The sequence below is a fragment of the Erpetoichthys calabaricus genome, chromosome 12, assembly GCF_900747795.2.
Source record: "Erpetoichthys calabaricus chromosome 12, fErpCal1.3, whole genome shotgun sequence".
Taxonomy (NCBI): domain Eukaryota; kingdom Metazoa; phylum Chordata; class Cladistia; order Polypteriformes; family Polypteridae; genus Erpetoichthys; species Erpetoichthys calabaricus.
Window position 1 is genome coordinate 132,810,248 of NC_041405.2, and position 15,387 is coordinate 132,825,634.

The 15,387-nt window shown below is 35.1% G+C and overlaps 2 protein-coding genes across 2 annotated transcripts in view; one reads left to right on the forward strand and one right to left on the reverse strand.

Moving 5' to 3' along the window:
• The window catches only part of armc6 (armadillo repeat containing 6), a 494,113-nt gene that overhangs the window by 432,627 nt on the left and 46,099 nt on the right, over window positions 1-15,387 (forward strand). The gene's annotated exons all lie outside the window — the stretch shown is intronic.
• mau2 (MAU2 sister chromatid cohesion factor) overlaps window positions 1-15,387 on the reverse strand; it is a 60,647-nt gene that overhangs the window by 17,100 nt on the left and 28,160 nt on the right. Inside the window, exons 9-17 of the mRNA XM_028816253.2 lie at window positions 15,247-15,337; window positions 14,441-14,544; window positions 14,140-14,217; window positions 11,095-11,160; window positions 10,863-10,946; window positions 9,381-9,430; window positions 9,170-9,247; window positions 8,944-9,055; window positions 6,734-6,824 (exon numbers count right to left, since the gene is read on the reverse strand). Of these exons, the coding sequence (XP_028672086.1) occupies window positions 6,734-6,824; window positions 8,944-9,055; window positions 9,170-9,247; window positions 9,381-9,430; window positions 10,863-10,946; window positions 11,095-11,160; window positions 14,140-14,217; window positions 14,441-14,544; window positions 15,247-15,337 (754 nt within the window). The remainder of the gene's footprint in view (window positions 1-6,733; window positions 6,825-8,943; window positions 9,056-9,169; window positions 9,248-9,380; window positions 9,431-10,862; window positions 10,947-11,094; window positions 11,161-14,139; window positions 14,218-14,440; window positions 14,545-15,246; window positions 15,338-15,387) is intronic.

Below are 15,387 nucleotides of genomic sequence, written 5' to 3' on the forward strand. Positions count from 1 at the left end.
TACACATATACATATACATATATACATATACATATATACACACACACTTATTTACCAACTACTCCGCTTTGACTGCAGTCATAAGGAAGGCTGTACATAATGCTATTAAAGGGGCATGCACTGCTGCATTTTTTCTCGTTCTTTAATGCTCATCTGAAGCCGGCTCATGCTTCAGGCAGCATCACATTTGAGGACCCAAAGCCACCAACAATTTTCAAACTATTGAGATTTTCCCCTCGGTAAGCCATGAAATGCCTGTCATTGTATCATCATCCATCACACTTGATGGCCTTCCCCTTCAGGTTCCCAGTGCAGAAGTGGATTTGTGTGATAGTTTTACTTTATTGGACAACTCGTCTTTATATTGATAGTTTTTTGAGACATTTGACTTTTTCATGTTACCTTTTTTAGTAATCAACTTGTCAGAACATTTATTCTGAAATAGTGAATGATCACTGATTCCTTCTTCCATAATTCATTGAACTCTGGTGCTTAGGCCTATCTTACACGGCGTGTCCATCATAGTGCCTGTGGTGATTCTTTTTAACAGTGTTGTTTATGGGTACCTATTTATTAATATTTTAAAAAAATATTTTGTGTTTAATGTAGGAATGTCACAAGAAACAATATTTGGGTACTAATTTGGTACCTAAGTTCTGGGGGAGGAAAGAAAAAAAAAAAAGCAGCAAAGCACACACACAAGCTCACATTATTTACACTTCTATCCCAATACAGAATTAATTAAAAAACAGAACTGGGTATGTTTTGAGAGCAAAATAATATTACTGATCAAATGAGGTGTAACCACTTTTATTGTCACAAACTTGTAAGAGGATGTGAAAAAGAAACTATATTAATCCCTTTTAAATACACAGCCCCAATAAATAAACTGAGGCTTTGAATTCATTCTCTGATTGCAGTGAACACTTCTAAAAAATGTCCACCAGTCCAAGCATACAGTTCAGGGTCATGCTGGGGTGTGACTCATGCATCCAGAGTTTATGCATATAGGACTATGAGATGTGGGAGGACTGCCAGCACAAACAACAGTTAAAGCAAGTAAACAGCTTTGCAAAATTCAAATGAACTGGCTATTTGGCTTGTCTACTCTGGCGACGACACGAGTTGCTTCATTTGTTAATACTAGAAAAAAATGCATTTAGTGTTTCAATGCTTCAAATGATAAGGTAAATCTCCCTATTAATAAGACATGTTCTATGTTAAGAGAGACAAGTAATCGATGAAATACGAAGTTAGGAAGACAATGAAAAAAAGGATACTTCATTGCTAAATATGAATCTGAAAAACTCAATTTATGTCATGTTTAGCTATTGAACACAACCTTATGTTCATTAGTATAACCTGTGTGAAGGCACACATCATATATTTGAAAGAAACATTGAAGAATGTAATGCTGTCTCACAGTTACAAATTTATTGAGCTCAGGTAACATCAGCCCAAGTAATTTTTGAATTCTGGATTTGTATTCAGGCATAAGAAATAAAGTCTGATTACTCATGCAAGAAACCTTTTAAAAAAAGCAAACAAATGCTGTTATGCTGGACTTCTGAAATAAAGGATTAATACAAAACTGACAAGTTTCGAATTCACACAGAAAGCTTTAAAACTGGGACAAATTTGGACAATTAAAGTACCATAAGTTTCTGAAATTTGAATTCATTATTCTGTTAAATATTCTGTTAAATTTTCATAATATTTTTAATCAGCTAATTATGCAAATATAAATCTTGCATAAGCGATTATTACAAACCTATCCAACTGGTTCACTGACAACCCAGACTTTAAAAGCAAGTTGGTACAAAAACAGTTTTAAGAAGTTGGTTTAAACGGAAATATCTGGAATAATCTTGTAAGTCACTAATTCAACAGTACATACATCATAATGTCTGAATATTTATATTTAGTGTGGATTTTAAGCAGTAGTTTTCAGACACTAGACAGAAAATAGCAGGTGCATATTCTAAATTTATTTTCTGACAAGATAAATCAGGTAACTCATGACATATCATTCTTTATAAACCCTATGCTGAAATCCCTCCACGATCATAAACCCAACTTGTTGTAACATTGGTTGGAGGAGGGATATCTCCTCCTCTGCCACACATTAAAATTTAAGCCTTGTATTGTATTTTGACATTTATGAATGCCAATATTAGTTTACTTAAGTGATAGCCAGGTAACTACTTGATGGATATAGCAGTATTTTAAAGCTGTAGTCACAGTTAGTATTTACATATTTTATACTGTATTACAGAAAAAGGCAAAATATTGTTCACTAATATAATTGGAGGCACTTTAATAAAAAGCCACTGAATGGGATTTCTGTTTTTGCCATGGTAACAAAAGATATCAAGTATCATAAAAATTAATGTGTACTGGTATTGAATGCAAAGATTTAGCATTGTGACATCCCTAGTTGAATACATACATTTCTGAAATGTGCAAAGTTTAGTTTTTTTAAGATTTGTTCCCCATCCATTATCCAACCCACTATATCCTAGCACAGGGTCACGGGGGTCTGCTGGAGCCAATCCCAGCCAACACAGGGCGCAAGGCAGTTCCCAGAATTGATTAGTTTCTTTCCTTAAACAGAAATGAAATGTAAAGTGAGTAAGCCAACAGAAGACCAACTAAGTCAGGGACTCAAACCGCACTCCAGCACCTACTTATTACTATACTACTACTGCCGTGTGGTTTACTGTGAAATTTGCACATTGGAACAACTCTCCTTTCTGCTAGCGCATAGTGTTCTTCCCCAGCACCACGTGTAAGGCCTCATTTTGAAATCATAGTATAAGTTACGTACATTCAGTTTTAATAATGTTACGCAGCTTTTCTCTTTTATTATAATTAATCAATTATACATTGTTATGGCTTAAACATAAGAGTGTGATGTTGGAATTGTCACAAAAAACTGAAGTTATTAAATAAACATTTCTGAAACAGTGAAGGTGCTTTAAGTATTGCTTCAATTAACAGAGCAGGAAGAACAATAGTGAACAACATAAAGCAAGATGCCAAAAAAATTGAAAAATGTGTTGAAAATGGAAACCACTGACGGTAATGATAATGTATTAATGTTAATGTTCTCATGTATTGTATTTTTCTTTTCTAAAATTCTGTTATGTTTTGTTAATATATTGTGACATGCAGGCAGCTTGTGATGCTCCGTTGAGGAGCAGAAAGTGTGTAATGAATGCTGTAAGTAATTGGTGAAGGGCTTCTATTCTGTAAGGGGCAGACATGTCTGTTAGGAGAAAAGTGACAGGAGATGTTAGAAGAAAAAGGAAGGTGCAGCAGAAGGATGTTTTGAGTAGAGAGTCAGGAGACAATAAGTAGGAGTGTTTTCAGTATAGAGAAAAAACGAACGTAAGTGGCAGGAGATAAACTGACTGGTAGGGAAAGCTTTCTTTTATTGTTTGGGAGGTGTGCTCCATAACTCAGATAATGGAATATAAGACAGGGCATTTGGTACAGAACAAAGACTCCAAGTAAAATGTAGAAAACCAGTACCTCGGAGTTGTGTTTCCTTATTATGCTGGTCGTTACAATATTATATTTTGTTTTGTAAATAGATATGACTATTCGTTAATCTACAGTATATCATTTTAAAGTAGCTGTTCCGTTATCCGTCTTTTCTTTTCTCCATCATGGTCTCAGTCACGACCCCTGATGAATAATCAAGGTTTTACTGTACCAAAGATTGTTTTTTTCCTGGTCCCCTATGCCCCTATCTTTTTAGTCCAGACTGGCCATTATTAAAATGAAAATTTCTGTACCTGACCATGATGGTGAAGCAGAAGCAAAGTTCACAGATTAAATTGTCTATTTATTGGTCAGTCTATATCCGTGCCCTGACCAATGGTCTCAAGCTCTGGAAGTGTTTGAAAAAATAAGATTCAAAGGACAAGCTGCACAAGTGATACCCCTAATCAAGGTTGTTGGGCTTACTTTCTATTACTGGCTGAGGAGGTTAGCAATACAAGAACAACTTGGAGGAGAACCACTGATTCTCCAGATTGAAACTAGCCAACTGACACATTTTGGCTAAGTAGCTGAATTCTCCCTCAAACACATAAAATAATAAAAACAACAATTTAGCAATAGTCAATCATTAATATGTGTTTACTGGATAAGTCTGGCAAAAAATTCATTGGATTAAGTATGCTAAAATAACTCGAGTGCAGAAGAAAAAAATAATGTTAGATGGGCAAAAGAAGTATTGGAAATAATAGAACTGTAATGTTTTACACAAAAAGATAGGCAAAGGACTAAAGAAGAAAAAAAAAAAGTATGAAAAAAATGAAAAATATGACTGAGGGGATAATTCATGTAAATGTGGTAAGGCAGATGAAAGATGCCGTAAGGTGAAGAGACGAAGTTACCAAGATAAAGAGTTTAATTTTTCTTTTATTGTCTAAAATAAATGTCCTCCAACTCCTTTACATTATCAATCTATCCACCTTCAAGCTATCCCTTCATACACAGCTGTTTCTGATCATAACCAGTTCCATGTCCATTTTTTGTATAGCAGTTAGTAATATCATGAATGAAAATTGTTTTATGCATAAAAACATACATTAACTTGGTAAGTGGAAAGCCATTTCAACTACATGATGTTAAAGACACAAGGATCATCTAATTTATTTCTTTAATGATGTGCCTATTATTTCTTTGATATACACTGTAAATATACTTGTACTTTTCAGTTTCAGTGGTTTAATTTTATCTTTATATCTGTTTAACAGTATTTATACACACCAAATTCTTTACATTCATTGTAAAAATTAGATGGTGCCGAAAACAGACTGGGTCTTTTAGAAATAATATCATGCACATTTATTAATATTAAATGTGCAATGCTCTCCATAATGTTTGGGACAAACACACATTTTTCCTTTATTTATCCCTCTGCTCCACAGTTTAAAATTATGAATCAAACAATTCAGACTTGATAAAGTGCACATTGCAGACTTTAATTTAAGGGTATTTGCATACATTCGGTCACAGTATGTAGAAATTACATTTTTATACATGGTCCCCCCATTTCAGGGCACTATAATGTTTGGAACAATTGGCGTCACGGGTGTTTATGATTACTCAGGGGTGTTTCCTTGCTTCACTACTGCAGCCGTAAGATACCTAGGCTTTCTTCTACCTACAGACTACCATTGGAGTCTGCAGTTGCCATTGTTCAACATGATGACAAAGAGCTGTGCCAATGAAAGTCAAAGAAGCCATTATGAGGCTGAAAAACAAGAACAAAACCATTAGAGACATCGGTAAAACCTTAGGATTACCTAAGTCAACTGTCCGGAATATCATTAAGAAGAAAGAATGCACTGGTGAGCTCCGAAATCGCAAAGGGACTAGCAGACCAAGGAAGACATCCACTGTGATGACAGAAGAATCGCCCATTTAACAGATCAGAAATGTGAATATGTCAGACTACTATACGCAGAAGACTCCATGAACACAAATACAGGGGCTAGTTAACCACTAGTTAGCCACAAAAAAAGGATGACCAGAAGACAGTTTGAAAAAAGTACATAAAAGAGCATGCAGAATTCTGTGGACAGACAAGACAAAGATTAACCTGTATCAGAGTGTATGCAAAGCGTGGAAATGAAAAGGAACTGCCCAAGATCCAAAGCATACCACCTCATCTGTTAAGCATGGTGGTGGGGGTACTATGGCTTTGGGCATGTATGACTGCCACAGATACTGCCACATATAATTACATGCAGTCACATGATAAATTCTGAGGTATACAGAAACACATGCTGAAGTTCCAGTAAATGCGTACAAACTCTTTAAACATTGCTTCGTCTTACAACAAGATAATGATCCCAAACATACTAAAAAATGAAAAAGTCTTGAATGGTCAAGCCAAACAAGTGATCTAAATTAAACTGAGCATACCTTCCATATGCTGAAGAGAAAATTTAAGGGGAAAAGCCCCAAAACAAGCAGAAGATGCTGAACACCTGGGGATGTCTATGAATCAGACTCCAAGGGATATGCAACAAAATACTAAATGTGACTGCTTTAATATACCTGCCATTGCTATGTCCCAAACATTACGGTGCCTTGAAATAGGGGGACAATTTACAATAATTTTTGTCATTTCTACACACTATGACCGAAATTGACCCTTAAATTCAAGTCAGCAATTTGCACTTGAATCACGTCTGAATGGTTTGATTTGTAATTTTAAACTCTGGAGCAGAAGGGTATATCAAGCAAAAAATGTTGACTTTGTCTCAAACATTATGGAACAACTGTATGTATTTATTTGGAAAAGATGTTTTTAAAAGTTGCTAATGATAACTGGTAAGGCTTCATGTTACTGTTTATCGTGAATGGATATAAACAACACATTGACTGAAAAACTAAAAAATTACATTTTTTGGAAAGGCTCATTATTCAGCATTTGTTGGTAGTAATAGTAATTTTGATGAAAAAGTCTGTTCATCCTGAAAAGTCACACAGTAGGAATATGGACTATTAAAAGAAAGAGAGGCGGGAAAGGTTTACCTATTGAAACCTTGATGTTGGAATGAAAACAGAAGTAAAGATGCTGTTTTGCAAATTTTAAGCCCCGAGCTCTAAAAACCACCATTAGTATCATAAATCTAGATTACTGACTTCTATTTTAAAAGTAAATAAACAAAATATAAACAATAAGAAACTGGAAAACCAGCAGGCCTACCTTTGAGCAATGCAGAAGACCAAAGCTGCACAGACATATCTGGGATCTTGCTGGCAAGCTGCATGGCAGGCACTACCATGTTATTACTCTCCTGCAAAATGGACAAACTGTTTTTTACAGGAGTAAAGGGTAAACCTAAAATCAGAGACCAAGTGAAAATCAACTTTGGTTGCAAAACTGACAATATTTACACAGAGACAAGCTTTGCTTTTGGCAAGAGAGATGCATGGACTCCATATTTTGAATTAAAGTGTCTCTTTACTTTGGATGTGAGATAAACTTAAAAAATTCATTTTACTACTACAAAAAAAGTCAAAACATGCAAATTAGCAAATATAGTACAAACATAATTAAAATGAATGTCAGAATAGCAAAAATTTCAAAAGGGAGTTGAACGTGTTGAATGAATAATATATTCACAGGCTTCAGTGTTACTGAGTGACAAAACCGTAAAGATAAACTAGGGCTGGCTGAGAATTGTAACTGCATTAGAAGATATTGGGTGTAGGTCAATTCAGTAAGCAAATTGAACAGAATATCATATCATAAAGGAAGCCAATTTACTATAGTCATTTGAGTAGTGATGCACCCATTATATTTGGTTCATGTCGGAACTTTGGCAGCAACAGATTGTTATAAACTGGTGACATTTCAAGCAGGACACCATTCAAAAGATAACTGTAGTGGTCCAATATAGGGATACTAAACATCTGGCAGAGAATGTATGCTTCAGAAAAAAGATGAAGGGCTGAATGCTAAGGAATGTGTTGCCAGGTGTTTACAGTTGAAACCATTTCACACGCAAAATCATTTAACCGATCTTAACAGTGACTGCTTATCAAGTATTTTGACACACACATTTTTACCCATATCCACGTTTCTACCTTAAACAGTTTAAAACAATACAAGCAAGAGACATTTCAAAAACAGAGATCTATGACTTCAGGACAAAGAATCACTTTAAGGACTAAGTCCATTGCCTTTTGAATAAAGAATTTATAATGTTAAACATGGTCATTGATTTCACTAATACTAAGCTAAACACCTATCTCTTAAGATTATGAAGACCAAAGCAACAGAATAACTTAATTTATGAAGTCTTAAAATTCCATGTATTTTTCTTGGTAGCTTCAGGATGTGCTCCCTTTATATTAATCGGAGGTAACAGTCTCTTTATTAAAGGTGGTCTCCCTCACTATGCAAAAAGGCATTAAGTTCTGAGGCAATTTATAAAAGGATTTATTTTAAAAATAAATATGCAAATTATTGAAATAATTTGTCATGTAGAGAAAAGTATGTCTTGACTTTCGATTTTCTATTCAGATGTGGAAAATGGACTTGAACTATGAGGATGCACAGTCTAAACAGCACAAAGTTACAATCAACTATTTTTTTAGTATTTAAATGCAGGGTAGTTAATGGATACTTAGTTACCTATATCCTTCCATGGTACTGACAGCAAAAAATAACATGCATTTCCTGAAGCCTTTATTATGTGGTGTTAACTCTCAGTTATGCAGAGCAGTTTTAAATTGCTTATACAAGTGTTGATGCTTGAGTTGTTCTAGTTTTCCACTAGCTTTAAAAACCATGTGCATGGTTTAAGCTCTGCCAGTGCAGGAACCATTGTGTGCTTCTTATTTTGCAAAAATTTAAATGCAGTTGCTGCTTCTGAAGGAGCTTAAAATCATTCCTTACTATACCAGAGCTTCAGACATTATCCTTATCATCAAACATTGGAAATACTTCATTTATTAAAGGAATCTCTGATAAATCCTAGTAAGTTACAGTGCAAAATTCTACATTTAAAAACACCATCTAAAATAGCACAGAAAAACAACCCTGGATGTATAAAACAACTAAAGAAATGAGAAGGTACAATATTTAAAGGTCATCAAAATAAGGAAGATCATAAAAAAGGTCAGGAGCTGAAGAATGGGTCTAAATAACACTCAGGAACAAAATCATTTAACACAATAATATTAAAACAGAAATAATTGCAAAAAATACTTGATATTACTGGTGAAATTTTAATATAAACTTATTTATACCATTCAAAGTGGGGAAAAAATATCTTAAAAAGACTTGTACACTGACACGGTGCTAATACCATTGTAATTAACACTGCCTATCCTTTATGTTATAACTTTTCTAAGCCTTTTTTGAATATAATGATAACCATCTTTAAAAGTACTTTTAATAAAGCTCACCCGATGATTTCCCAACACATAGAATATATGACCAAGAAGGACAAGAGAACAAGCAGTTAATCGATTCAAGTCTTCAGCATTGGACATTTTAAGGGTCTCCCGCAGAAATCGCCTTGAAAGAGAAGCCAAATATTTATCCAAGGATTTATTATATCTCTATATCAATAATCATACACACATCTCCAGTTGTTTATGCTGAAAACTGGTTCAATGAAGTGGCACTTACTTGGCCTCATTGTACCGTCCTTGAAAGAAGGAAAGAAGACCTCGGATATAGAAAGCAGCTGCTCGCAAACAGTGAGAGCTATGGAAGGAAAGTCACAGAAATTTATGAATAGTTTTACAACAGCACACATATTCATTATTGGGCAGGTCTATCCTTCATCTTATTTGTTTTCTTGCTCCTTTGCACACAGTTTGTAAGAAAGAAAATGTACCTCACAGGAAAATTGTGATCAGGATTTATCCTCTCCAATAGACTGTAGAGCTTCAAAAAAAAAAGAAAAAAAAAGAACAAAGAACATTAAAAACCACATCCTTTTTTCCCCAATATAAAAAGCCAAATGTGACCAGTCAAAAGAAGCACATGAAAATAAAAACAGTTAGTTGTATCTAATTAAACTAAGCACAGATTAGCTGGAGGTTCTTGTTTCATTGTGATTTCATCATACAGTAATCCCTCGCTATATCGCGCTTCGCCTTTCGCGGCTTCACTCCATCGCGGATTTTATATGTAAGCATATTTAAATATATATCGCGGATTTTTTGCTGGTTCGCGGATTTCTGCGGACAATAGGTCTTTTAATTTCTGGTACATGCTTCCTCAGTTGGTTTGCCCAGTTGATTTCATACAAGGGACGCTATTGGCAGATGGCTGAGAAGCTACCCAACTTACTTTTCTCTGTCTCTCTTGCGCTGACTTTCTCTGATCCTGACGTAGGGGGATTGAGCAGGGGGGCTGTTCGCACACCTAGACGATACGGACGCTCGTCTAAAAATGCTGAAAGATTATCTTCACATTGCTATCTTTTGTGCAGCTGCACAGTGCTTCGCATACTTAAAAGCTCGAAGGGCACGTATTGACGTTTGCTTGAAAAACAAACTGTCTCTCTCTCTCTCTCTCTTTGTCTGCTCCTGACGGAGGGGGTGTGAGCTGCCGCCTTCAACAGCTTTGTGCCGCCCTATTGATTTGTTTGCTTTTCTCTATCTCTGTGACTTTATATGCTCCTGACAGGCACTCCTTTGAAGAGGAAGATATGTTTGCATTCTTTTAATTGTGAGACGGAACTGTCATCTCTCATGGAGCACAGTTTAAACTTTTGAAAAAGAGACAAATGTTTGTTTGCAGTGTTTGAATAACGTTCCTGTCTCTCTACAACCTCCTGTGTTTCTGCGCAAATCTGTGACCCAAGCATGACAATATAAAAATAACCATATAAACATATGGTTTCTACTTCGCGGATTTTCTTATTTCGCAGGTGGCTCTGGAACGCAACCCCGGCAATGGAGGAGGGATTACTGTATTACAGAAACAAAATTCTGTTACTGAAAAATTTAACATAAGAGCTCTTAAGAGGTTACAGGCTGAATGCCATGAAGGTTGAATACCGTGACAAGAGGCTTGTTATCAGAAAGAAATCACTGAAGTGCAAAGCGATTCACAATTAGGTCCACACTACTAACAAAGAATAAAAAAATAAACTTTTATCTGAAAGAATAGGATGAAAAATTAGCAAGAATATACGTATGTTTAATAAGCATAAGCTGGAAAGCTAATTAATTTTGTTCTATATAGTGGAGGATCAGAGGTGGTAAAGATTGTTTTTTAAAATTCTCTGAAAATATTTTATTCAATTAGGAAAAAAAATGAACAGGTATGAGAGTGATAAACAGCACTGATATGCAAAGGATCTGCCTACCTCCTGGTGCCGGTTTCCTTCTCGAATGTACACACTAGCTAGGTTTGTAACAATAAACGTCCATAGCTCCTGGTGTGTTGTAAGCTGACAATAAGAAAAGGAAAACAGTTAGGCAACACAATTTGACAAGGATTGGTCTCAGTAAAAGTCAGTGCTTTTACAGTCAGAGTGCCCAATAGAATGCAAAAGAGCAAAAAAGAATAGTGTGAAAATTAAATTTGCTTTTACTTACTCGCAATGCTGTTGTGAACTGTGCTTCTGCGTTGTCCATGCAGTTAACAGAAATACAGTAAAGACCCTACAAGTAAGCAGACATTCAATGGAAATGATACTCGTCCAACGGTAAATAATAAATATGTAGCTTTAACACAAAGTTTAAAAAGACTTTACCATATAGGAGATTTTAATGACTCAATACAGACAACTTGAAAAATTCTGCTAATGAAAATGAAGTGTGAACAAACAATGCTTCGTTATTTGAATATGACTTGAAGAGTCTATGGCAGATTCTGCCTGGTTTCGTCTCTGTCTTTTCTCTTCCATTATTTCAGGATAGTTGAAAATAATTTATAAAGCTTTTTTGAGGCACTAACAACAAACTGTATGTGTAAGATTATTAACATCAATGACCATATCTTTGTAAAAAAAAGAAACATTTGAATCTTCCAAATTTTCCTTCAAAAACAGTTTGGTACAAAAGTAAAACAAGAACTGATTAAAATGATCTTAGTCAAACAGCAGGGAAAATAAGTATTGAATGCGTCAATATTTTTCTCAGTGAACATAATTCTTATGGGGGCTATTGACATTACATTTTCACCAGATGTTGGTAACAACCCAAGCAATCCACATATAGAAAGAAATCAAAACAAGTCCATAAATTAAGTTATGTGTAATAAAGTGGAATAACACAGGGAATGAGTATTGAAAACACACTGAAATTTACTTAATACTTTATGGAGAAACTAGTCACATATATTGCTCAGGTGTGATTTTGGCCCATTCTTCCAAAAAAAACTTTATAACTTGAAGGTTCTGGAGGCCTCTTCTATAAACTCTGATCTTCAGTTCTTTCCATAGATTTTCAATTGGATTCAATTCAGGTAATGGACTGGGCCATTCTAGCAGCTTTATTTTCTTTCTCTGAAACCAACTGAGATTTTCCTTGGCTGTGTGTTTGGGATCATTGTCTTGCTGAAATGTCCACCCTCGTTTCGCCTTCAGCATCCTGGTAGATAGCAGCAGATTCTTATCAAGAACGTCCCGGTACATTTCTCTATTCATCCTCCCTTCAATTATATGAAGTCTGCCAGTACCATAGGTTGAAAAACAGCATGTTGGTATGGTGTTTTTGGGGTGATGTGCAGTGCAATTTCTCCTCCAAAAATGGTGTGTGCAATGACTTCCAAAGAGTTCAATTTTGGTCTCAGCTGACCAGACTATATTCTCCCAGTATTTAATTGGTTTGACCAAATGTTGTGCAGCAAACTTTAAACGAGCTTTAACATGCTTTTTCTTCAGTAGCGGAGTCTTGCATGGTGACCGTGCATAGAGGCCAAGGCAGTTGAGTGCATTACATATTGTTTTCATTGAAAAAAACTGTAGCTGCTAATTCCATGCCTTTCTGAAGCTCTCCATGAGTGGTCCTTGGCTCTTGTACAACTCTTCTAATTTTTCTTTTGACTCCTCTGTCAGAAATCTTATGAGGGGCACCTGGTCGTGGCCGATTTATGGTGCAATGATGTTCTTTCCACTTCCGGATTATGGCCCCAACGGTGCTCACTGGAACATTTAGAATTTTAGAAATACATCTATAACCAATGCCTTCAGTATGTTTTGCAACAATAAGGTTGCAAAGGTCTTGAGATAGTTCTTTAATAACAATTTTTTGCATTTATATAGCGCTTTTCTCACTACTCAAAGCGCTCATTTGCACTCAATTGCAGGTTAAGAGCCTTGCTCAAGGGCCCAACTTAGCAGAGTCCCTTTTGGCATTTATGGGATTTGAACCGGCAACCTTCCAATTAGTAGTGCAGATCCCTAGCCTCAGAGCCACCATTCCACCTTACTTTTACCCATCATGACATGCATCTTCTGTACACCTTGGCAATGAGAAACCTTTTTATAGACCATCAATTAAGACTAAACCAGCTGATATTAATGTGCACTGATAGGAGCAGGATTGCTTTCAAAATGCTGAGAGATTTCAGCTGGTTTCTTGGCTTTAAATGCTTTTTTGCACCTCCTTTTCTTCATGTGTTCAATACTTTTTCCCCTGTGTCATTACACTTTACTATGCATAACTTAATTTATGGACTTATTTGTTTGGATTTCTTTGTATGTGTGGATTACTTGGGTTGGTACCGACATCTGAGGAAAATTTCATTTCAATAACCCCATTAAAATATATTTACTGAGAGAACTGTTGACTTGTTCAATACTTATTTTCCCCCTCTGTATATGAAGGCACAATCAGGGTATTTTATTTTGATAATTGCAACTCTTACTTATCATTAACACCTGTATATATAAAAACAAAAATAAATAAAATTTACTAGGGTAAACACTAAAGTTTTAATATTCAAATTTAAATCTTGAAGACTGTCATGCGGCAAAATAATTTTAAATGTTCATTATTTTGATATAGGTTTGTAATTTGCTTATTTTTGCATGGACAGATTAACTTAACTTTAATATTCTGCCCACTATTGCGCTGCATAAGATGTCATTTGAAATATGCTACTTTATTATATTATTATATAGTATCAAATTGCAATTTAATTATGATATCCCTGGGTTAACATGTATTTGCAAAATGAAATAAAATGAAACATAATTTAGTAATGAAAAAGAAGCTAATAAAAGACGTCTTTCGCTGATGGGCTTTCATTATGCAAACTTTTGTTTCAAACATTCATGGTTTTCAGCATGGAGTTAACTTTTTCTTTTTTTTTTTGTCCTTCACATTAACTGCTTTACTAGAGTAAGTCTTATTTGACACCCCTTGCCGTATAACCTACTTTACAAAATAAACATATACTGGTTTCACCGTATGCATGTATCTTACATGTAATTCCAATTTTCATTTAAACATTATGATTCAATATAGGCTGGAAAAAAAAAGAAAAGGTTAACAGTAGTCAAGACAATTTAAAAAAAAAAAAAAAAACAAAAAACCAAGAGATGCAAGAGAAAAGGCACAAAATAAAAACTAAAATAAAAAACGGGCCGACCAACGCCAGTTGCATAAGATCATTTTGAAATCCATAGCACTCACTAGTAATGTGTGTAGCTGAGCAGCATGATTGGAGAATAACCTTGGAGACTGTTGACACAGTTGACAAACCTGGGATATCTGTTTGAAGGCAGAATAAAATAATTAAATTAATATATGAAAAACTATTAAAGAAACCTCAAACCAATCGTTTTATTAGCAAATGAAATTGTCCAAGGAAACAAAAGTCTGTGAATTTAATACACAGGATAACGCATTATTCTAACAGCTCTTTATTTCTGACAGACAACTAATCAGTCAGTGTAAACTGTTGCGGAACTTGTAAAAGAAATCCAACACCTACCTCCTGCAAGGCAGTGGCCTTGTGCCCTGTCACTAGTCGACACATAATGATGTGTTCCAAAAGTATCACTTGGAACGATGACAAAATGGGACTGCAGTCCAGCACTGTTGAATAGAGTCACAGGATAAAAAAATAAATAAATAAAAAGTACCATCAAGACTCACAAAAAAAGGAGTGAAACACATAGAAACAGTAGACAGAGTTAAAAAAAAATAGGTTTGCCATGTTTGAAGTTAAAGGTTATTTTTTGTCACAATCCCACCATGCCCCAGACAGTTGCTTTGTTAAGTAACTTTTTATTACATAATTTTACTAAACACCGTCTCCCAATGTGGCTTCAATAGCAACTAATTCTTAAGACATCAAACAATGCAGAAACATCCCTCACTTAAAACAGATATAAATGGCATGTTTAAGAGCTTTTATTTCATGTTTAGATCACTACCTTGGGGTCTACACCACTATTGTGAAAAGTTACCTTAATTTATAAAATAGATTACCTTCCCTTATAAGTGAAAACAGTAATTCTAACAAACAAGTCTCCATTACAAGGGGAATATAGACTTGCTCCTTTTAAATATTAGTTCAGAAGTAGTGCAATAAAAAAAAAGGTACAGAAAAAATGTTGTGGCTAAGTGACAAGAGAATAACATCCTCAGACCCACTTAATCCAAGTCAGAGCTGCTGAGCGCCACTGCTTGTCTCAGCAGAGTTAGTCGCAAAGTGAAAAATGGTGCTAGAAAAGGCTGCAGGACTCATAATATACAAATCACATCAAGTATACTAGATAAATGGAGAACTCTTACTTTTTAACTTTTCTAACTGCATTAGTGCTTTGTCTGTGTATTTCTGTGCCTTCTCCAAGTATCCTGCCTGCATGGAATGCATCACTGTTACCTAGAAACACAATGGAAAACAAAAAACACAAGTTATTTACAAAATAAAAA